The following is a 23,673-nucleotide window of genomic DNA, read 5'->3' as shown; positions in this document are numbered from 1 at the left end:
CTGGACCCTGCAGCAAGAGGGTTCACTTCTGTCAACTCCTTTGGTCCTACCCCAGCACGATAAGGGAGCCATCCTGGTCATCCCCATTTTACAGATGAGGAGATGGAGGCTCCGAGCAGTGAGGTGACTTGCTGACATTTCCAAGTGGAGTCAGGCAGGGCTGCATACATAACAGGAGCCTGGCTGTGTGGCCACCCAAACCTAGGGTGGAAAGCTGGGCTGGGCTCTGCCACTCAAACCATGTGGCTTTGGACAAATCCTTTAACCTTGCTGAGCCTTAGTTTCCTGTCTGCAAAATGGGGATAATTAAACCCTCCTTTAAAAAAAAAAAAATTTTTTTTTTTTTTTGTGGGCTATGAGGAGTGTACCGAGTACATAGTGTGTTTGGCAGGTAATGACCACTCGGTATGTTGTGACGGTTGCTGTGAGTGGGACAGCTGAAAGGGTCAACCCAAAGCTTAGGTTGAATGATGGTAGCACAGGGTCAGTCTCAGAAAAGGTCTGAGACTCAATCTGGCAAGGTTACCTGGTGACTGTCTACCTGCTGACCCCCTCCATGGGGCTCCAGGGCCAGAGCCCCATGCCAGGCTGGGCTCTGTTCTTCAGGACATATCCTTTGGAACACTTGCCTTGGAAATCACCCTTTGCTGAACAGCTTTGGGGTGGGGTGCAGTGCCTGAGCAGACCCCCTTCCTTCCCCTGCTGTGGGGGCCAGTACCCCAGGCACATGCCAGACATACCTCCCCCTCAGCCAGCTCAGCCCCAATGCAGCCCCCACCTGAGAAAGGCCCGAGCCTGGGGGCTTAAGAGGCTGTGAGAAAATCCCAACCGAAACCCACCACTCCCTTCCCACGAAACTCTCCCCCTGCCCCCCTACACTGGAGGCCCCAGCCCCTCCCCCAGCCCCTGGCATCTGTTTGAATAATAGTAATCCCTCGCCTTTGTGCCTCCTTTTGTGTTTTCAGAGCTCCTTCACCTCTATTTCTCCAGGCAGCCGGGACCGCCCCATGAGACGGCAGGGAAGCAGGGCTCAGCCCCCCAGCCTGCCCAGGCAGAACCGTCCTTGAGATGAGCTGGACCCCACTCTCATCTAATGAGGTGAGCTTGGCCAGGGAGGGGAAGGGACAGGCCCACGGTCACCCAGCACCCAACTCCCAGACAAGTACCCTTTCCACAGTGCCTGAGATAAATATTTCCATCTAGCCAAACAGAAAACCAAGACACAGAGACGCCCATAAGCTCACAGCAAGTTCATGGCTCAAGTAGTAAGGCTGTGAAGAGCCTTAATCGCTTAATCACTGGTGTGAAAAAAACCACCAGAGGCTCCTGTTTCTCAGGCCTCTCTGATGGGCCTGGCACTGTGCCGGTCTCATTCACAACCTCATGGGATCTTCACCACAACCCTAGGAGGCAGGTGATTGTTTCCAGCTTATCTACCAGGCTCCAAAGTCTTTTTCCTGCAACACTCTGCACTAACCTGTAAGGAAACCTGGGCACCATCAGCAGCCCAGCCTCTAACTTGCTACATAACCTTGCACAAGGCTCAGTTTTCCCATCTGGTAAATGGGAGGATGGGATTAATAATAACTGCTACCCTTTATGTACCAGGGCTGTTTTCTACCTTTTATCAGTCTTTCCTGATCCTCACTACAACCTATCAGTTGGTGCTATGATTAAACGCCTACTTTACAGCTGAGAAAACTGAGGCTCAGAGGGACTAAGACACTGGTCCAAATGTCACACAGCTGGTAAGCGGAAGCACTGGGACGTAGGTCCAGCCTGCCTGACTCCAGAGCCCGAGCTTCTCCACCACTCTGTCTTGCCTCCTCCACTAGAGCCCTCATCGGAGCAACCAACTGCCACAGTCTTAAGTACAGGCAAATGTCTCCCCCAGAATGGGGGCTTCCTGCTGGCTCAGCCGCCTCCCAGGACATCCCCCCAACACTGACCTTGGCCTCCTCATTGATGTTCCACAGGAAGGACAGTGCATTATAGGCCACCTCCTCAATGTGCTGCACGGTGTTGAAGTTTTCTTTGCAGTCAGCTGCAGCCACAGGAGACCAGAAGGAGAGTCAGAAGGGAAGGGCTTTGGGGAGGAGGCACTTAGGGGCTGGGCCTCACTCCTGGCAGGGGCATGCGTCCTCTCCCCAAGAACCACATTGCAATCCAAGGAGGAAGCTGGATTATTGTGTGTCAGGTTATCGATGGGAAAACTGAGGCCCAGCAGGGGAAGCAGGCTTGCCTAAAGCCCTAGAGGGACTCCCCGGCTTTGCTGACTAGGCCAGAAAAAAGGGCCCTCCTCATTTTTAGGTTGAAGTTATACTTTTCATTGGGATTGTGAGTTAAGAGATCTACCAGGTAAAGCTGCGCTAGTAGTAATAGTAATAACAGCAGTAATAGTGGTAGTAATAAACCAAAAAAACGAAACCCGCTGCCGTCAAGTTGATTCCGACTCATAGCAACCCTACAGGACAGAGTAGAACTGCCCCATAGAGTTTCCAAGGAGCACCTGGTAGATTTGAACTGCTGACCTGTTGGTTAACAGATAGCACTTAACCACTGTGCCACCAGGGTTTCCAGTGGTAGTAACAGCAGTAGTAAAAGTAGTAGTTCCAGTAATAATAACAGTAGCAACTAGCATTTATGAGACAGCTACATTTATGGCAAGCCTTCAGTTAATCTTCACAACTCTGCTATGAATATTCAGTCTACACACGAGGAAATGAGGCCCAAGGTCATACAACTAATAGGAATCAAAGCAAGGACTGGAGCCCAGATCTGTCTGGCTCCTGAGCCCATGCCCTAACCACTCTGTTATCAGCCCTCCCAGATAAGTCATTCACTAGTCCCTCTTTGTATCATGTTCCAGAGTACACATGGCCCTGAGGCAGAAATCAGCTGGTGAGGCAGGCAGGGCAGCTGGCTTCCATTTGACAGTTGAAGAAACTAAGGCTCAGGAGAGGAAGTGACACCAGCCACACAGCCAGGAAGAGAGTGACGGAGCCAGGACCTGGGCACCCAAGGGTGGCTATGGCTCCTGTCCCTTGTGGGGGGCCAAGACAGGAACAGAAGGGCACACACAAAGGACCTTTCCCCTGCTGACTGCCTGCTGACGGACCTGGAGGGTCCCAGCTCCCAAAGCAGAACTGCCTTGCACTGGTCTGAAGCCCTTCAAATCACTGCTGCCCGCACTGTTATCTTATGCATTTGTGTCTCAATTGGCCGACCCTCCTGATGGGGACAGGCAGGCCAGCACCACAGGGGCCTATTTATCCATACTGCTCGGGTCCCCAGGGCCCTGTTTATCCCAAAGCAACACAGAAAAGAGGTCTCTGCTTCCAGTCAACAGATGCAAATCCCTGCAAAGAGCCACAGTGTTTGACCTGGAGACCAGGGCCAGGCAGGAGGTCAGAGAGGTCAGAGGGGCTGGGGAAAAGGGCACAGGGAGGAGGTCTGATGGTGTGGTTTTGTACTTCTTGTTGCTGGCTGCTGTCCGGTCGATTCCGACCCACGGTGACCCCATGTGCCGCAGAGTGGAAGGGCTTCGTGGGGTTTTCAAGGCCATGACCTTTCGGAAGCAGATCACCAGGCCTTTCTTCCGAGCTTCTTCTGAGTAGGTTTGAACCATCAACTTTTCAGCTGATTGTCAAGAGCTTAGCTGTTTACCACACCCAGGGAATCAAAGGCTTCATACTAAGGCTCCCTTATCCTGAGTGAGGGACCCTGCACTCCTGCAGAGTCAGTGACAGCACACAACCAGTCCTGGTTTGGAATTCTGTTCTGCCGCTAGCCTTGTGATCATGGAGAAGCTATAATATCTCTGTGACTTCAGTTCCTCTTCTGAAAGGTCAGAATGATCACAATACCCTCCCCACTAGGTTGGTCTGAGGATAAATGAGCACAAAGCACCCGGTAGAAGGCCAGCCCTCGAAAAATGCAAAGAAAAAATCCTGCTGCTGTCAAGTCCATCCTGACTCCTAGCGACCCAACAGGACAGAGTAGAACTGCCCCATAGAGTTTCCAGGGTGCAGCTGGTGGATTCGAACTGCTGACCTTTTCAGTCAGCAGCCAAACTTTTAACCAATGTGCCACCAAGGCTCCGCCAATAAATGAGACTGCTCTAATAATAATAATACTTCACAAATTCACATAATTATTACTATTATTTTCACCCTGTTCCACACTGAATTTAATTTTAATAAATTGTTCAAAATCATGCGGCTAAAAAGTGGCTGAGTCAGGATTTAGAATTGGATCCCAGAGTCTGTGCAGGTTTTAACCACTGTGCTTTGCTGTGAGAGACAGAAGGAGAGGAAGGCCTACAAGCCAAGAAGCACCCACGGGAATCAATTTATCTAAGAGTCTCCTGTTATAGGGGGAAACCAAGGCCCAGAGGGAGGAAGTGATGTGCTCAGGGTCCCTTGTAATGGCAGGGCTGGGATTAGTGCCCAGTTCTCATCTTCACCCTCTCCATCCAGACAGTTGTGCAGACTGGGATAGGGGCCCGGGCAGGCTCTCACCCACGTCGATGACCCGTTGCTTGGCTGTGGGCTGCCGGGAGTGCCAGTGCTTCCAGAACCGTAGCTGCTCCACAGGAACCTTCTCATTGTCAAAGACGACCATCACCACGCTCTGCAAGGACAGCAGCTCACTGTCATCTCCAGCTCAGCCCAGTCCCTTCCCAGAGCCTATGTCAGTGGCTCTGCCCTTTTGCCTCAGTTTTCCCCACCCTGTTGCAATGGGCAATTATTCAACAGCACCCACTCTCTGGGGTCCCTGGCTGGCCTACTAGCACGTGCGTTTTGTCCCATTCCACCCACTTCCCAAGCTGCTCCAGGGCCAACACACCTTGACTTTGTTGGAGGACAAGGCAAGGCCTTTGCCGCCTGCTGGGGTCCGAAGGGTGACGGGGTAGAACTGGCCCTTGTTGAGGTAAGCCATGGGTGACTCTCCTGACTTAATATGGATGGCTTTAGGGGATCCCAGGGTGTACTCGAAGTCACTGCAGGGGAGAGGGAGAGGGCAGTGAGGCAGGGCTCCCAGGCAGAAATATCTCAGAGGGCAGTGGGTAGGAGGCTGTGTCACAGACTTGCCCATGACCTTGGTAGATTTACTTTCTTGGGCCTCAGTTCCACATTTTGGGAATTTTCTTTAGTGGCATTGCTGAGCCATAGTCCACTGAACAACGAGGGCCCAGCGGTGACCAGAGAGACCCCTGACGGATGACAAAGCCACAGGGGAGACTAAGGGAAACAGAACCCCAGTTTTCTAAGAGAATGCTGAGCAGTGAGCATATGTAGATTACGCTCTGGGGACAGTGTGGGGCTCTGTCTGCAGCCCCCTCCCCACTGCCCAGGCAGCCAAGGGCCCAGAAGGGCTGAGTTACCTCTTAGGGCTGGGATAGTCCTCTGGACACAGGGGTTCCGGGGATGTTTTCAGGATATCTGGAAAGAGCAGCGTCTGCAGAGAAATACAATTCCAAGAGAATAAATGGCCACGTTCAGGCTGTTGGGACCTCTGGCTAGGGCTGCCACATACACCTAGCTGTCCATCCAGAGTACAACATGGACAACTGTACGTGACAGCCCTGCCTCAGCTCTAGGAATGTTTCTCCCATATACTGCAAAGCCCTAACCTACTCACTGTCCTCTCTCCTTCTGCACATATATACACACACCCATCCATAGGTGCTGTGCAAAGCATGGGGGTGAGCCCTCACCTCCTGTGGGTCATCTTTGAAGGTGCTGTCTGGCTGCCAGCGCTGTGTAGGTGGTGCCCCATGAATGGTCTCAAACAAGGAATTTAGGGGGCTGTTATCATACACATCACTGGTGGGCAATAGGTAGCTGTCCACAGAGCCAGCTTCCAGCTTGCTGGGGCATGGGTGGAGGGGAGTTGCCTTGCCAGGGGTGGGCACAGCCCCTTCCAGGCTCATTAGGTTGTTCTTCTTGAGCAGATCTGGGTACTCTGGGGTCCCAGACACGTTCTCAGTCAGGAATTTCATGAGGTGCGTGGGGCTCTCAAGGGGGGCGAGGTCCGTTTCATATTCCATGCCATGGTAGTACCTGGGGAGGAAGAGGAGGGCTAAGTGAGAATGTGTCTTCTCTCTGAGGCAGAGGGTTCCTGGCTAGACTGGAGGGCGACCATCAAACTGATACAATGCCCTAGGTCAGTTTGTTAAAGGGATGAGCAGGAGGGTGTCTAAGATGGAACTAGGTACAGGCTCAGGGTTGAGGGGAAGAATGTTTGCTTTACCCATTGCGGTACTTAGTAATTTAAAAAACTAAAACTTGAATTATTTCTTAGCTAAAGTCGAAATGTCTCTGCTTCAAGACAACAGTATTAAGTGAACCCACAGGAACCCAGGTGGTGTAGTAGTTAAGTGCTATGGCTGCTAAGCAAAAGGTCGGCAGTTCGAATCCACCAGATCTCTATGAGGCAGTTCTACTCTGTCCTATAGGGTCGCTATGAGTTGGGATCCACTCGACAGCAATGGGATTTTTTTTTTTTTAAGTGAGCTCATGGGGAAAAGGGGAGTATGTATCTGTGAGTATAGTTAATATATGTAGAGAAAAAAGTCTGGAAGGCTATAATCCCAAACTTTTAAGGGGGACAGAGGAGTAGGATTATAGGAAAGCTTCACTTTTTACTTTCTACATTTCTATAGAATTGGAATATTTGACAACAAACAGGTATTGCTTTTGTAATCAGAAAAACTAATATTATTTTAAAAAATTAATTTTGAGGAAGGTCCCCAGTTTCTAGCAGTGGAGGGTGCTGGCCCTGGCCCAGCTGCACTCTCACTGAGTTACGTGACCAGCTTGCCGCGCCTCTGCCTAACCAGGCAGAGAGGAGCCCAGAAGGTTTCCAAGCAGAAGCCCTAGGTGCTCATTTTCTAGAGGTCACCTGATTGGCCAGAAGGAGAAAGTGGGGAAAGAGGGTAGTGTCCTTCCCGTGCTCGTCTGGTTCTTTCTGCAAGGAAAGGAACATCAGTGCCCCGAGGCTCTAATGCCAGGCAGAGGCCCATGGGAACCAGGTTAAAAAGTATGGGAACCCAAGTGACCTCTGCCCTGTGGAGGCTGCAGAGAGGAGGGCTTTGGAGCTGGGACAAAAAGGCTGCCCCTAGGGCTTTTCCACCACTAAGGCTTTGAAGTTTGTTTTCAGTAAACTAGGGCCACATGGCCTGCAGGCATCTGGGGTGTGTGTGTGTGTGTGTGTGTGTGTGTGTGTGTGTGTGTGTGTGTGTACGCCCATGTGTCTGGCGTGTGTGTGTGTGTGTGTGTGTGTGTGTGTGTGTGTTCTGAAGCAGTCTCTCATTATGACTTTTGTGGGCCCTAGGCTCTTCTGCCTTCATGGGTTCTTTCCTCCATAAAAAATATTTAAAAATATATTTTACAATTTCATTGGTATAAAGACAAATATAATCCAGGTTAGGTCATATTCATTTTTTTTTCTTTTGATTAAAAAAAAATCAAAACATTTTCATGGACTCCTAGAAGTATTGTGGGTCCTAGGTTCTGTGCCTCCTCTGTGCCCTGTGTTAAACAGGCCCAAGCTGGAGGTGGGGTACGGCAAAGAGGCAGAGATGGTGGCATTGGTGAGCCTCACCTCTTTCCCTGGTCATTCCGGCCCCCGGTGCTGGAGGACAGTATCCGCTTCTCCTTGGGGCCCTGAGAGGAGAGAAAGAAAGGATTTATGCATGGCTCTTGGCTACAGTCTGGCTGTTAGGAGCCTCAAATCCTCCTGTGGCCTTGGCAGGGCAAAGGAGCAATCTCAGTCACGGGAAAACGCACAAGTCCTTGGAGTTGACAGGAACTCTAGTCATCATCTAGTCTGAACCTCATGTGAGGGAAATGAAAGGCCAGAGTGGAAAGAAGTACCCCAAGTGTAGCAGCTTAGAACATGAAATTTGAAGTTAGGAGGCCTGGTTTTGGTCCGAGCTTTCTGCTCAAAGATGCTGTGTGCTTTTGGATAAATGACTGCACCTCTCTGAGCCTCAGTTTTTTCATATGTCAAGTGAGGGATTATAACCAAGGGAATTATGAAGACTTATGCATAAAAAATACTCACCATTTTTTCAGAGAGAACTTCCTAGGTACTAGGTCTTATACTGTGTGTCTCCTGTGTGTTCTCTTATTTAACCCTCACCACCACTCCGACATGGCTACTAATATCATTCCCATCATATGAATGAGGGCTCAGGACCAAACAGGCTCTGTCATCTTAGTAGTTAGGACCACGGACTCTAAATCCAGGCTTGTTGGGTTCAGCTCCTACATTTGCCACATAGTGGCTGTGTGATCTTGGGAAAGCCCCTTAACCTCTCTGTACCTTATTGTCCTCATCTGTAAAAACAAGGATAACAATAATACCAACTTCAGGGGTTGTTGTGAGTGCTTAGCCCAGTACCTGGTACATGGAGAGCACTATATAAACATTACCTTTCATGATCCTAATGATATTTTTATATCTTAGAGCAACTAAGTCATTCGTCCCTACAGCTATAAAGCCAGAACTAGGACTTCAGTCTAGTCCAGTGACTCTAAAGCCTGGGCTCTTAATCATACCCCATGGGAGAAAATGAGGGGAGGCACTTGGCACAGCGCCCAGCATTCAGTCACCTTTGGGACTATGTTGTCCAAAGTCACACTGCCAGTTTGCGGCAGGCCTAGGTCTCAAACTCCCAACTTGATGCTCTCTCTACACCACCAGACTGTGTCCTCTATCCATAGGGCTGCCTCTGAATCCATAGTGCTCCCAGACTGCCCAGGGTGGGGACAGGGTGAGGAGGAAATGGATACGTATCTTACCAGGACACTCTACTTCACTAAAACACCACAGGTTATCGCCTTCAGAGCCTGTCCCCCACCATTCTGGCCCTAGGAATGACCTCTTGCCCAGGGAAGATGGTGTTGGACTTTGTTTTGTGGTCCAACTTCAAACTGTAAATCCCAGACTGGGGTTTAAACCCAGACCCAGAATTCTGGCCCCCATGAAAGCCCCAAACTTAGGTGACCAATTAAAATTCCTCTCCCATCGGCCTGGGCCCAATGTTATCAGAAGGTCAGTCTACTGGGGAGGAGGCAGAGCAGGGTGATCACACCACCCCAGGATGAGAACCAAAGCCAGAGAGAGATACTTTGGGGCCTTCTCCTGTCTGGAACTCCCCGTGGTTCTCTGCATTCATGCAAAGAATTTGCCTTCTTCCTTATGACAAGATGGACAAAATACATCTTAGGCTTGTAAGTTTGGGGGCTTACTTGCAAGGTGGCTTTAAATCTTCAAGTTCTGAGCCAGTTATCTCAACAATTGGCTATTCATGTCTCTCCATCCTCAAATCTGGGAAAGTCTCTTGGAGCAATCACCTAGCTCAAGATAGCATGTAAGTTTACTTTCTTGTGACAATTCAGATACATGGGTGGGACTGCCTAGAGCACTGGACTGAAAAAGATTCTGCAGACTCATGTACCTCAGTGGGAACGCAGGCTGTAATATATTAGCAATGTCGGCATGGGCACTGAAGGTAGGGATGATGTCATGTGTAATTTTGTATTTGTGACCACTGACTGGTTCAAACTTCACTTATCACACATGGGATGGCCGAACTCCTGACAGTCTCCTGGAGTCAAGGCCAAGGCCCCAGAAACAACTAAAGAATAATAAAAGGCAGTCTTTAGCCGTAGGAGGCATTAACATTGGATATAGTGGTATCAGGGCTGAGAAGGACATTAAGACATTCGAGAGAAGGAGAGCAAGGTGGCAGGATGGCTTCTGAGAGAAGATGGGCCTTGGGAAGAGCAGAAGGTGTGTTCCAGGTGGTGGGACTGGAATGGGACATGGGGGTGACAAGGAAACTGGTATGATCCACGAGACAGGGGCAGAAAGAAGATGGCAGGTTGGGGGGTGTTGCTGTGATGGAGTATGCTTGGCTAAGGCAGGGGCGAGTCACACTTGCATCCATCCAACCAGTACATGCTAAGCCTGTGTGGCAGGCAGTATGGGGGGATGCTGGGGACTCAGTAACGACCATGACACAGTTCTTGTCCTTTAAGAGCTCAGTGTCTCATGGGAGAAATGGAGAAATAAGTGTGAAAATGGCAAATTTCTAAGGCTCGAGTCATGGACAATGATGATGGATGCTTAGGGTGCCTGGTGGAGGTGCAGAATGGGTGGCCCAAGAAAGCCTTCCCTCCTCTCAAAGAATGAATGAATGAGGTGACACTTAGGCTGAGACCCAAAGCTGAAAGTAGGGCTTGGCTAGGGGAATAAGGGTAGAGAGGAAGGGTGCCAAGCAGAGGAGATAACATGTGCAAAGGCTCAGAGGTGAGAAAGAGCATGGTGAGGGACTAGGGGATCACAATGGGCTGTTGAGTGATGAGGCCTGAAAGTGAAGACACACATTCAGTCTCAGGGGGCATCCCCACAGGTAGCGAACATACCATGTAGTAATCGTAGAGGAAGCTCAGGGCTGCAACACTGTCGTCGTCCCCATTAACCCTCATCATGGCCTTCGTGGCGGCTGTCAAGGGGTTTTCCAGGTAAGTCTTCCAGGCTTCATCCTCATTAGCGTAGGAAAACTTCTGAAAGTTGACTGGGTCATTCTTTAGTAGTCGCACAGACCTGAAACTGGAAGGCAAATACAGAGGGTCAAACTCAGGCTGTCCCAAGGGAGGGCCACGAATGCCCAAGAATTCAGTTATCAGCCTTGCATACTTGAAGCCACTTTTCCCGCCACCGTTAGGCAGCTTGGGGCAGTGGAATGGATCAAACTTTGGATCATAACAAATGTTGCCATTTAGAAGCTGTAGACCTGGGCTCTCAGTTCCGTCATCTGTAACACGGGACCCGTAATCCCTGCCTAGCAAGGCTGCAGAGAGGAGTCAATGAAATGTTTCCATACCAGATCCCTATTCAAGGAGAATTATTATAGGACAATGGTAATAACAAGCTGCAAGGCATACAAGTTCTAGATAGCCCAGCATGAGTTCTTCTGAAGTTGTCCTCAAGACCGTGAAAGACATAGAAGGCTAGGGATCATTTCTGGTCAAGGAGAAAGCGTGGCAACTGGCAGAGAGAGCCAGGGCAGGAAAACCCTTAGGCAGAACCTGCTCTTGGGAAACGGCATTGAAGATCAACAGTTATTGTGGCAAGCCTGCAGTGGCTGCTCAGGTGCCAGGAATTGGAGTTCAGTGCTGCAGGGCACACGGAGGCAGCGAGGCCCTAGGCACTGCTAGGACCTGAAGTGTGGACGAATATAAGGCATGTGCCCCAAGAGACAAGTCATATAGGCTCAAGGGAAAGAGATCAGGGAAGGCTTTTTCAAGGAGGCAGGCATCTTATTTGGAAACAGCGCTGAGGATTATATCACTCAGAAACAGGAAGGCAGGGACGGGAGCATAATACAGAAATAACGATGATGATAAAAACAATATATAATCTTTATTGAGCACTGACTGTTTCAGGCACTGAGCTAAGCACTTTTCACGGAGTATCTCATTTAATTCTCACAACAACCCTGTAAGGCAGGTACTGTTACTATTTCTTTTTTAGAGACAAGGAAACTGAAACTCAGAGAAGTTAAGGGAGTTGCCCGAGGTCCCAGTTGAGTGAGTGACCCAGCAGGCATTCAAACTCAGACAGGATAATACTACAATCCAGAATGGTATTCTCAGAATGACTGGGAGGGCTTGTAAAAATACAGATTGCTGGACTCCATTCCTGGAGTTTCTGATTCAGTAGGTCTGGGGTGGCTGAGGAGTTCCCTGTTGATGCCGATGCAGCTAGTGTTGGGACCATACTTGGATAACTGCTGGCATAGAACATGCCCTACATCGTGAGCAAAGGCATGGAGGTGGGAAAGTTCTGGTTGTATTCACTTCAGAGCAAGAATGTGTGAGGGACAGTGGTAGGTAAAAAGATGGGGATGCCCAGGCAGGCTGGGGAGAGAAGGCCCCAGAGATGAAGTGAGCAGTGATTGCTCAGCTGGTGCCCCTATGCCTCCCTCTCTAGATGGGCCTGAGAGACGCACTCATCCATAGGACATAGGAACAATGTCAGCTACCACTTATAATAGAGTAAGCCCTCCGTATCTGCAGATTTTGCATCCATGATGTCAACCAACCACAGATCAAAAATGTTAGGGGGGAAAAAAGTATCAAAAAGCAAAACTTGAATTTGCTATGCACGGAGCACTGCACCAAATCCAGGCAACTGAGATGATGTGTAGGCATACTCGTTGTGGCCTCCCGCCATTTCACAGAGTCTCTCTCCAGCGCTCGTTGCTTGAGCATCATTTGCCGCCAAGACTAGCTTGTTTGCTACTTGTGTTGTGTGTACCCTTTGTTTCTGTGACAACAAAATGGCTCCTAAAAAGCAATGAAACCCTATGGGGCAGTTCTACTCTATCCTATAGGGTTGCTATGAGTTGGAATCAACTCGATGGCAATGGCTTTGGTTTTTGATTTAAAAGCAATGAAGTGGTCAAAGCGATCTCTCCAAAGGTAAGTGTGAGGGAGTTGAGGAGGGTGAGAGGAATGTTTCAGGCCAGTAAGGGATGGCTGGGTAACTCTGTGAAGTGCTACAGCCTCAACAACTTCAAAATCCTGGGAGAATCAGCATCAGCTGATGCCCTGGAAGCACAAGCGTCCCCAGAAGAGCTCAAGAAACTCATAGAAGAGAAAGGCTACCTTCCAAAGCAAGTCAGTTGTGATCAAACAACTGTTTATACAGCACTTACATTGTATTAAGTATTATAAGTAATCTCATATGGGAGGATTGCGTAGGTTAACGCAAATGCTACACCATTTTATACAAGGGTTTTGAGCATTGAAGGTTTTCCTATCCATGGGGGGTCCTGGAACCAATCCTCAGCAGGTACCAAGTCCCCAGGGACAAGTGTATAGATGAAAATTCTCCATCCGTTAGCTCTACTCCCTTAAACGGCACTACAAGGTAGGGAGGACTCCCTGGGTAGTGCAAATGGGTAACATGCTTGGCTGCTAACCAAAAAGTTGGAGACTTGAGTCCACCCAGCGGCACATGGGAAGAAAGGCCTGGCAATCTACTCCCCAAAAACCAGCCATTGAAAATCCTGTGGAGCACAGTTCTACTCTGACATGCATGGGGTCGCCATGAGCTAGAATCAACTCGATGGCCACTGATTACGATTACAAGGTTAGAATCATTTGCTTCACTTTACAGATGGAAAAGCTAAGACTTGGAGAAGATAAAAAAATGCCCAAGATCAGCCAGCTAGTACATGACATAGTCAGGATTTAAATTCAGGTTTGCCAAGCATCAAAGCCATGTTTTATCATAATGTAGGAGGGTAATCCTCTCCACAGAAGAATAAAGCCTTTGTAGTAGAATTTCAGGCACTGTGGCAGACTGGCATGCGGGCAAAGACCTTTGCAAATCATGCCACAGGAAGTGCCTTTCTGTTCCCCAGAAGCTCATTTCTACACTCTCAGACCCAGAGGGGGCTGGAGACAGGCTACACCCAGGTGAGGGGCTGAGGGGGCAGCAGCTCTCCCAGGGGCTTCATCCAGGCCACAGTGTCTCCCATCCCACTGGGCCTCAGGGTACAGGGCATTGGGCTCTGAGAGGGAGGGAGCTGTCACGCAGGAAAGAGAAATGACAGAAACCTTTCTGCTGCAGGGGTGCGGATAGGAAGGCACACCCCAAGTTTCTGCTGCTATAAATCAAGGGGCCTGAAGACATAGACGTGAGAAGAGGCCCCTCCTAGCTGCCTCCCAGGCCTGGGGTTAGAGGAAACCGCTGAGCAAGCCAGGGAGGCCACCTTCGCCCCATGCCCAGCCGAAGGAAACTCCCAGACCAAGGAGGCACAAGGGAAGCAGGGAAAGACCTGGTGGACCCCTGTGCCCAGATCAGCTGGAACCCCCAGAGCTTGGCACTATTTCTTGTTTGTAAAATGGGTCTCATAAAAGGACCACTGTGAGGATTAAGTGCATCAACACATGAAAAATGCTTAGAACTGTCCCTGGCACATAGTAAGTGCTTAATACATGTGAGCCATTATTGTGCTCTGCTGCCCAGCTTGGAGCTAGACATTAAGTGGGCTGCAAAGAGGCACAAGACATGGTCACACAGCAAGTCAGTGGCAAATCTGGGCCTGATGCACCAATTTGCTGATGATGGCCGTTATCAGTTGTGATGAGCTATTATCTTACCCTTTTTAAAAATTAAATTTTAGAAGACAAAGATAAAATCACGCCAGAAGCAAAAGCACAGACAATGTTTGTTGTTCACCTGAGAGAGTTTTCTAGACTACAGGGGTCTCCGATCCATCTTGTTAGGATCACAAAGTCTAGTACCATACATTAAAATTTTAATACAGACAGACACTGAGCCAACTGGTTTTCTTGTGTCATCTCATCTGCTCTTCACAACCGCCCTAAGAGATAGGTATTATGATCCCCTTTTCCAGAAGGGGAAACTGAGACTCAAATAGGTGATATCTTCTCCTCAAGGTTACTCAGCTGGCAAATGGGAGAGGCTCAACTTAAATCTGTATCTGCGGGACTCCAAGACATGCCTGTCCTTTCCAGATGCCTTTCCTCATCCGGAAATTCCCCTCCTCTGGAATATTTTTTTTTTTTTTTGGAATATACTGAACCAGCTCTCTGCTACAAGACAGAAAGGGATTGCCCACCCACATGAGGCAGGAGGGACTAAGTGAGAAAGCAAGGGGAGGACTGGAAGGGTCTCTGGCCAGGAAGAAGGAACCCTAGTGTCCTGGTCCCATTCCTGCTCACGCTACCAATCAACAATCTGTTCCAAGACTGAGCATTTGGCCTCTAGAAAATCCTAACTGTGGACGAGGTTGGCAGCGACTTATGTGCCAAATTCTGAAATTCAAGAACTTTGAGCTGTCTGCTCTCGTGAAGGCTGGAAATGAGTGTTGAGGGCCCAGTGGGTAAGAGAGAGAAGAGAGTTGTCCCAGGAGCTTATACAGGATGAATGAGAGAAGGGGTCCAAGAAGGAGTGAGCCCTATTCATGGGTGACAGAGCCAGACAAAGAGGGAAAATTCAGGGATTCCCATCCTATGAGATCACCATGGGAGGAAGTAGCACCGGGATTACAACCCACGGGTTTGGAGCTTGACAGACCCAGGTAACTGTGTATCCAGGCGCTTAACCCCTCTGAGCCTATTTCCTCATCTGTTAAATGAGTTTATTAATGCCTTCTATGTGCCAGTCCGGCACTCTTCTAGGCACTGGAGAATCAGCCAAGAACAAGCAAATAAGGCTCTGCCCCCATTTTTTTTTCCCCCCATGGAATGGAGCCTAATAGGGAAAGACAGACCATATCCAAGTAGGTAAATAGGTTAATTTTAGTTAGTGATAACTGTCACTAAGAAAATCAGAACACAGTATTGTGATGGAGTAAACCCTGGTGGCATAGTGGTTAAGAGTTTGGCTGCTAACGAAAAGGCTGGCAGTTCAAATCTACCAGGTGTTCCTTGGAAACCCTATGGGGCAGTTCTACTCTGTCCTACAGGGTTGCTATGAGTTGAAATCAACTCAACAGCAACGGATTTGGTTTTTTACTGTGATGGAAAGTCATCGGGGTTAATAACCGGCCCTATCTTGTGGGTTGTTAGAGGAATTAAGTGCACTAGGGCAAGAAAGTTCCTTAGTCCGGAGCCTGGCAGAGAACAATCACCCAGTAAACAACAGCCATCATCACGATCATCATCACTTCAGAGCCCCAAATGAGAGTTAAGGAGAGACTCTGCCTGAGGTTCTTCAAGTAACATCCTTCCTGAGCCTCCTGTCTGCGAACCAGGTTCTATGTCAAAACAAGAGAGACAGCATAATAATCCCTTGCCTTGACTTTCACGTTCATCATCTCATGGAGCCTCCCAATACACACGAGGTGTCATTATCCCTACTTCACAGACCAGGAAGTAGACAAAAGACGTTAAGTGCCTGATCCAGGGGATTGGCCAAGTGAGCTACGAAGCTGGGCAGCCTGGGACCTGGCCTGGGGATCCTGTAATGAGTCACTTTTCCACCAAACTACTCACTTCCAAGAAGAAATGTAGGAGGGAACAAAAAAGAAAAGAAAAGAAAACAGTAAGCCTGGATGGATGGTATCTATCCATCCAACTATTCAGCATCCATCACTTTAACAAATATCTATCAAGTAACTACTGCGTGCCAGACCCTGTCCTAGGAGAACAAGACAAGTCACCCCTGCTATCCCAGGGGCTGCATTTTAGTGGCAGCAAAACAGACATGACCACATAAACAAACAAGAGGCCAATATCAGATAGATGAAGAAAGCTATGAAGGAAAAGCAGCAGGAGGACTTCTGACCTGCCTGAACTCTGGCGAGCGGCTAGATGGTGGTTGAGAAGAGAGGTGGTGGGGCAGAGTGAGAATGGAGATGAGGGTGGTGGCAGGGGGGGAGACCTTGGACATTCCAGATGAGAGGGAAGGTAATGCCAAAGGCATAAGCCTGGAACAATTCCCAGAGCTTGCCTGCCTACTGTGTGCCAGGTGTGAGCCAGATGCTTTGCATATATCATCTTGTTTCAAGGAAGACCAGCCCACTGAGGAGGAAACTCAAGTCCAAGATTTGATAATCACTCACATTTGCATGGTGTGATATATATTTTCAACACGTTCTCACACATCTGTCATCACCTCTGATCCCACAATGCTCTTGTAGGTAGGGAGGGAAGGTATGACTCTCCTCAATTGATAGCAAGAAAAACTGAGCCACAGAGAGGGCCACTGACCCTAAGGCCACTCAGCTAGTACCTCACCATATCAGGCCTAGAACTGAGGTCTCTGGCTCTCAGTATAAACAACTTTTACAAGGCCGCCTCCTCAGAGCCTCCCTGGGAGAGAACTGAATACACAATCGAGGAGCTCCGGGGTCTACCTGATCAGCCTCACTTCCTGGGGCCTCCCTAGCCTGTGGGGTTGTGCAAACTGCCCAGGGGCTCTAGGGTAGGTAGAGCCTTTCCCTAGAGTTCCCTCTGGGCCCAAGGCATGGGAGGGGTGTGGTACCAGTTGCTCCTTGTCCTGTCAGCCTCTTAGGCTCCTGACTCCAACACGCATCACTCCAGGTATCAGGATGGAGGAAGCTGAGAGTGAAGTAGGACTTCACCCCAATGAGTCCTCTCTGACTCGAAATGCCCACTGCTTTCTAGCTGAGGTACTTGAAACTCCCAGTGAAGCTAATGCTTGCTCAGTTATTAGTTGAAGCCTTTAGGTATCGCTTCCTTCTCTTAGAATCCTGGCAACTTCGGGTGCAAAGAGACCTTAGAAATCTAGCTCTGGAGAGGAGATGTGGCTTGCCTAAAGACAGGTAGCAGATAACAGGATTGGAACTCAAGCCTCCTATCTTCCTATCCAGTGCTTAGTTCAATTGCTGCCCTATCTTACAGGTATCTCAATAATTCAAAGATGGAAAAGTAAGGACTTTTACTTAATTTTACAGAAGGTGGAAGAAAAGTCACCACCAAGGGAGTAGCCTCAACCTCCACCTAGGGAGGTGTCCAACACAGGGTAGATGCCAGTAAGCTGGGCCCCACTGCCCTGCAGCCTGAGGAGGAAGAGTTCCAGGGGCCGCCTGAGCTGGGTGTTGACATCCAGATACACCCAGTCAATGGCTTGCCAAACCCTGCTGTGAGCCACCCAGTCTCATCAGCAGTGGTCAATCACACGTGCTTACTATCCACAGGGAAGCCCTGCTCACGGAGGAATGATTTTCCAATCAGCCCCACACAAGGTGTTCCCTGGGCATGACAGGGGCTCTTGAGCCTGCCAGTGGCCCATCTGGTTTTCTGAATCCACAGGTTGTGAAATGTGCCTTGTCACATGGGAGGGGGGCTCATTTGAGGACGTCAAGGGGGAAACAGCAGAGCCTAGCGCATGGCTCTGTGGTTCCAGTTTGAATGAGACAGTATAAACTTATGGTTATAGGAGTGGGCCCCACAGCCACACAGACTTGGGTTCCATATCCACCTCTGCCACATACTAGCTGTGTGACTTGAAGCAAGTAACCTGACATCTCTGTGCCTCAGTTTTCTGACCTGTAAAATACGGGAAGATGACAGTACTAATCTCACAGAATTATTATGATAGCTACCGTTCATTGAGGGCTTACCAAGTGCCATGTACTGGCTAAACAAGTTATAGTCATTGTCTTGCTGGATTTTACAACAACTTTGTGAGATATTACTGTTGTAAAACAGAATGAGATAATACAGGTGAAGTGATCAGCACACTGTTGGCATGTAGTAATGTGAACTATATATTATTATTATTACTAATACTCACTTTGTGGGGTAGCCCCCAGCAAAGTACATGATAATTCACAGCCTTGCTTTCTTCTGCCTGTTTTAAAAGGGGTATCTCTTCCCAACAGGCAGAAGCAGACCTGATGCTTAGAGATTCCTAGATAGCCAACTTTGTCATCTGAATCCAGGTGGGCCAGTTGAGGGCAATTAGGCTCCAGCCAACGATTTTAGTTGCACGTAAATTAATTATGTGCCATTTTCTAATTATACCAGAAACTCACTTTCTCCCCTTTGAAATAAAAGCCTTCCCTCTATAGACATTTTTCTTTCATGCTATATTCTCCTTCTCTTGGTTTCCTGTCCAATTTTTGGGTACCTCCCTTCTATTGTTCAACTGATGCACCTCTAAACCCAGGGTGCCACATCCCTTCATTCACTCACTGATTCATTCATCAAACATTTACCGAGGGTTACTCTGTGACAGGCCCTGTGCTGGGCACTGGGGACACAGAGGTGTATACCACGCTGGCCCTGCCGTCAAGAAGTTCCCATTTCTTACTGATCTCCTGGGAAGGGCCAGTGAAATAACACCAAATATTGATAAGACAATTGCCCTTCAGGACCTTCACTAGGTTATTTGCTCTGACCTTTTTAGGAGGCAAAAGGAATAGAGAGAGGGAGGCAGCCAGCTGGGATTATCTGCCCCATTTTATAGTGGGAAAGCTGAGTTTCATGGAGGGGAGGAAAGGAAAAGGAGCTAAGTTATCAAATACAGTTAGGCCCTGTGCCTTTTCATCCTCAGATATGCCCTGTGAGGCAGATGTTAGTATTGCCATTACACACACATAGACACCAAGGCTTAGAGAGGTTAAGGCGCTTATCCAAAAATCGTCCAATCCATATGTGGCAAAGCTGGGCTCCAAACCAGTGGCGTGACTCCAGAGCAAAGCTCTCAGCCCACTGACTCTGAAACTACACTGTGCCTCCAAGTCTCCCAGTCCCCTGCACGGTCTTCTAGGCCAGTGGTTTTTAAACTTGAACGTAGATCAGAATCACCTGGAGGGCCTGTTAAAACACATATTGTGCTCAGCTCCACCCCCAGAGTTTCTGATTCAGAAGGTCTGAGGTGGGGCTGGGAATTTGCATTTCTAACAAGTTCCCATGTGATGGTGATGATGATGATGGTCCAGGACCTCATTCTGAGAACACTGTTCTAAACAAACCAACAGACTCTCTCAAAAATAATGACTAGCTCTCCTCTGGCTCTTCTCCCCCAACCCCATCTCAAAAGTAACATAGGTTTGGAAATTACAACAAATATATAAAATGTGGAACATACAGAAAAACAGGCAGCAGTAAGTAGAATTCACCTAACACTCCACCACTCAGAGATAACCATTTAACAGTGTGGCCTTCTGGTCCATGCAGATAGGAGGCAGGGTGGCGGACTAGGTGTGGTGCATTTGCTAGACCCTCAGTTGAGATCCCAGCTCTGCTGTTAAGACCTTGGACAAGCCTCAGCCAAGTCTCAGTCCACTTCTCTGCAAACCTGCCATTACACTTCCATCCCTCACTGGATTGAAGTGAGGGTTAAAGACGATAGTGTGTTTATCCAGCACTCCACACAGCGTCTGCTGTGGAGTTGGCACTCAATAAATGCTTGGCTGTTATCTTCGTTTTAACAAAACAGAGAGCTTGGAAGATGCTGTTTATGGTTGTCCTGCTGCCCTTCCTCCCTCCACCGCTTCCTAAGCGCGGGACCCCTGAGGACCAGCCTGGCTCTGGCCATACGCTGCTGAGACTGAGCTCTGTCCCTGGCGTGGGCAGGAGCCCGCGGAGCGGCAGGAGCTTGGCGCAGCAGGGCCACCGCCGCCGCCGTTAACGTTGTCTCGCAGCCTCCCTGCCCGGTCCGCCTGTTTTACAGCCAGAGCTTAATGAGGGCTTTTAACTTTTCATTCACCAGCAGCGTAACTCGACTTTTAATAACACACCTCGTGCACGACAAAAATTTGCTCCTGGCAATCATGGTTTCGACCACAAAACCGCAGCGGGGAGGCGTTCCTGGTTAACTCTTTCAGCGCTCCAGGCAGTCTGGAGCCTGTGCTCCGGGAGATCAGATAGACTGTGGGGCGGAGGCCCGTGCTGGCTGTCTGCGGCGGTTTTCGCCCCCCACCTCCCTTTCCCTCAGTGGTGTCTCTCCAAGGCTTTGGGGAGGGAGAAGGTCTCAGACAGTCGGTGGGGGCCCAGGCCCCAGAAAGAACAAGGTTGTAGAGGGGGATCCTGATGCACCTCCCTAACTTCACTCTCTCAGGCCTCCATTCTATAGACCTACTACGTGCCAAGTCCCTTACTCTCGCTGAACCCTCGTTTCCTAATCTGTAAAAGATGCCTACCTCGCAGGACCGTTGGAGGGGCGGGATGAGACAGTGCAGGGGCACCTGACACACAGTAGGCCCTCCGGGCACCGTTACAGTTAGAATTTCGAAAGGGCCTTGAGGGAACACCGAAGGTTCCTGCTCTCGAGGGGCCTCAGAACCAGGGCTAAGACGGTGGCCAGGAACCCCAATGGAGGCGGAGCGCAGGCAGTACGCAGGCGCCAGCCTAGGCAGCAGCGGCCTTCTTCGCCCCAGGCCGCCACCCCAGGATCCCTTGCTGCGGCGGCTCTAGCCCCGGGGGCCCTGCAGGCTGCGGGCTGAAGGCACCCTGAGCTGCTTGGGGAGGCCTCGGGTTGGCGACGCTCCCAGGCGCTGGGCCCGACCACATGAAAGGCCCGTGCCCGCGCCACCCGCCAGCTGCCTTGAGCTGGTTTCTGACTACAACGCCTTGGCCTCCATGCTCCTGGAGGTCCGGCCTTCGAAGTGCCGCCGTCCACCTGAGGCCTAGCAATCAGGGTTCTCGTTTCTGGAGCTCCTACTCTGAGCTCGGTGGTTCACAAACCGGAATTCATGCTTTCCCCTGCCAGGCAGTGTTTGTAGTCCTCAATTTACAGGTGAGGAAACCGAGGGTCAGGAGAAGGACAAATTAACCACGATCACGCACCTGGAAAGTGGTACCACTTAGAAGATGCAAGTCCGTTTTTTCTCACTACACTGAGGACTGGTAAGAGTTGGTCATCATGTCAGAGCTCAAGATGTACTCCAGGACCAGTACTCTTAACCTCGGCACTTTGGGGAGGAATGTGGCAGCAAAGACTTGGCCACAGCAGCAGCAGCAGCAGCTCAAGAACGTGCAAGTGAAACACTTAGTGCCCCCTTTTTTTGTCAGTAGAGGCAGCTGAGCCCCAGGCCCTGAGACCCTACCATTGTAATCTCAAATGGTGGCCTCAGAGGCTGCCTGCAATTCCTCAGCAGGCGCGGGCTTCCCTCACTCCACCCTCCACTCACATTTACCCTGAAATTGCCCTTCCTTTAAAAAAGGATCCACAGAGAAGCCTCAACTGCCAGCAGATCTGACTTCAAACCCAAGTCATTGAGAAAAGCAGGAAATATTTCTGTTCAAGTAACCCAGCTTCTGGACACAGCCCCTAAGGGATAGTGATTAGTAGATTCTGTTTGCAGGTTCTGCAGTTTTAACCAGTAGATCATAAGTGATATGGAGACACATTATAAGCTTTTTGGGGGGGAGGGATGGGGGCGCGGGTGTTCAGAGTATGGAAAATAGAAGCCACAGGGTTTGGAAATGTTCATTGACTGGTTATTTTTATATAAAGTGGAATTATCAGCTTGCTCCTTACCAGACTTTAAACCAAACCAATGCTCTTATCTCCTCGAATCACCAACAACTGCATGAGGTGGGTACCACCATTGGATGCAATTTACACATGAAAAAAACTGAGGCTCAGATAGGTGAAGTGACTTGCCCAAGGTCATACAGCTAATGAGAGACAGAGCTGGGACTTGAACCCAAGTGCTCCAATGTTCCTGCCCTTATTCTGATTGTATGTGTCAACCCAGGGAATTCATTCACGAGACATATGATGCCTGTTAACCTCAGTGACTGTACTGTGAAATAGTTGGTTAACCCAGGAGAACCTAAGAACTAGCATCATAGAATCCTGTCTGCAATCAGGACCCACCAACTGCTGTGTTCTGTAGGTTTTCAAGTGCTTAAAACATCCCTTGAGTAGACAGAAGAAAAAAGAAAATGTTCAACTCATCTCTGTCCACTCACCTCTGAGGGTGGCAACAAGAGGAAAGTCTATTGTAGAAGCCTGGTTTCTCCTGCTAGCTACCAGAACCTAGGCTAAAGCAACCCAGAAGTCCAGCTTCACCCCACCATGGTGAAGGTCAGCATCAACCAGTTGAGATTCTAAATCCAGATGTGGGCAGAAGGCACCTGCATCCTGCCAGGCAACAGATGACCTCACCGAAAACCACTTCCCAGCTTCCCCAGCCTTGGAACTGCCTCTAAATGAAACACCTTATTGAATGCATCTTAAGACCCTGACTCCGTGCTAATCATTTTACAGCCTCTATCACACTTATCACACTTCTTAAGAATCCTACAAAGCAGTCTTGTACCCATTTTCCAGATGAAGAGAATAAAGCTCAGAAAAGTTGAGTGGTTTGTTCAGTCACACAGCCTGTGAATGGCAAAGCCGGGATTTAAACCTAGGTCAAGCTGACTTCAGAGTGCACATTTAACCACTACGCTGTTGCTTTTCCACTCAGGACTGTTCCAGCACAGCAAATAAGCTCCTTTAGAGAAACCCAGCTCTCTGTCTAAGACAGCTTTTAGAACCACCTCAAAGAGGGTCCTTTTGGCAAGAAGACAAAGACCCGATTGGATTGGGGGTGTCTCTGATTTCAGCGGCCCCTTCAGAGTATTAGAAAGTGGTGCCGAAACCTTTACAGTTTCAGTCCCCTGTTTCCCTCTCTGGCTCGAAACTGTTCAGCAGAAAGAGAGAAAGAAAAACTATTTTCCCAGGGAAACACTCAGCCCTAGCCTGAGACCGGGGCCTGCCTCGACACGCCAAGGTGAGATCGTCAGCCCATTCATTTACCCTTACAAATTGCTCTGTGAATCCTGGCGCCGGCCTCCCTGCTCGTCCCCCTCCTGGAAACCCCATCCAGCCTCCATGCTCGGAGAGTGCCAGGCATCCACCGATGTTTACTCACTCAAGTTCATTCGACATCTTCCTGCTCCCAGGCTCCAACGACCGGCACTAAGGCTCTGCTGACCGCTCGTCTCTAATTCTTGCCTGACACAGACATTCCCTGCCCAAGGAAGTGTTTGATTTATGTTGAGGTTTGGGTGTCGGGATTTTGCTGACAGGTAAGTTCCCGGCAGTGCCAGCGCTGATTGGCTGTGAGGACAGGTGCCGGCGACAGCAGGTATACCTCAGCAGGTGCAGCTGTTAACTCTTGGCTTGCCTCGTACGGGCGGAGCCACAGGCCTG

At 49.5% G+C, this 23,673-nt stretch overlaps 1 protein-coding gene across 1 annotated transcript in view; it reads right to left on the bottom strand.

The window, feature by feature from the left end:
* GRHL3 (grainyhead like transcription factor 3) overlaps window positions 1-23,461 on the bottom strand; it is a 36,704-nt gene extending 13,243 nt beyond the window's left edge. Inside the window, exons 1-8 of the mRNA XM_049878273.1 lie at window positions 23,393-23,461; window positions 10,440-10,626; window positions 7,609-7,670; window positions 5,720-6,065; window positions 5,387-5,460; window positions 4,849-5,002; window positions 4,521-4,632; window positions 1,950-2,044 (exon numbers count right to left, since the gene is read on the bottom strand). Coding sequence (XP_049734230.1) covers window positions 1,950-2,044; window positions 4,521-4,632; window positions 4,849-5,002; window positions 5,387-5,460; window positions 5,720-6,065; window positions 7,609-7,670; window positions 10,440-10,626; window positions 23,393-23,409 — 1,047 coding nt within the window. The 5' untranslated portion in view covers window positions 23,410-23,461. The remainder of the gene's footprint in view (window positions 1-1,949; window positions 2,045-4,520; window positions 4,633-4,848; window positions 5,003-5,386; window positions 5,461-5,719; window positions 6,066-7,608; window positions 7,671-10,439; window positions 10,627-23,392) is intronic.
* Between the last annotated feature and the right edge of the window lie 212 nt (window positions 23,462-23,673).

Source organism: Elephas maximus, chromosome 3 (assembly GCF_024166365.1).
Source record: "Elephas maximus indicus isolate mEleMax1 chromosome 3, mEleMax1 primary haplotype, whole genome shotgun sequence".
Classification (NCBI taxonomy): Eukaryota; Metazoa; Chordata; class Mammalia; order Proboscidea; family Elephantidae; genus Elephas; species Elephas maximus.
This window is presented reverse-complemented; position numbering and strand designations above follow the sequence as displayed.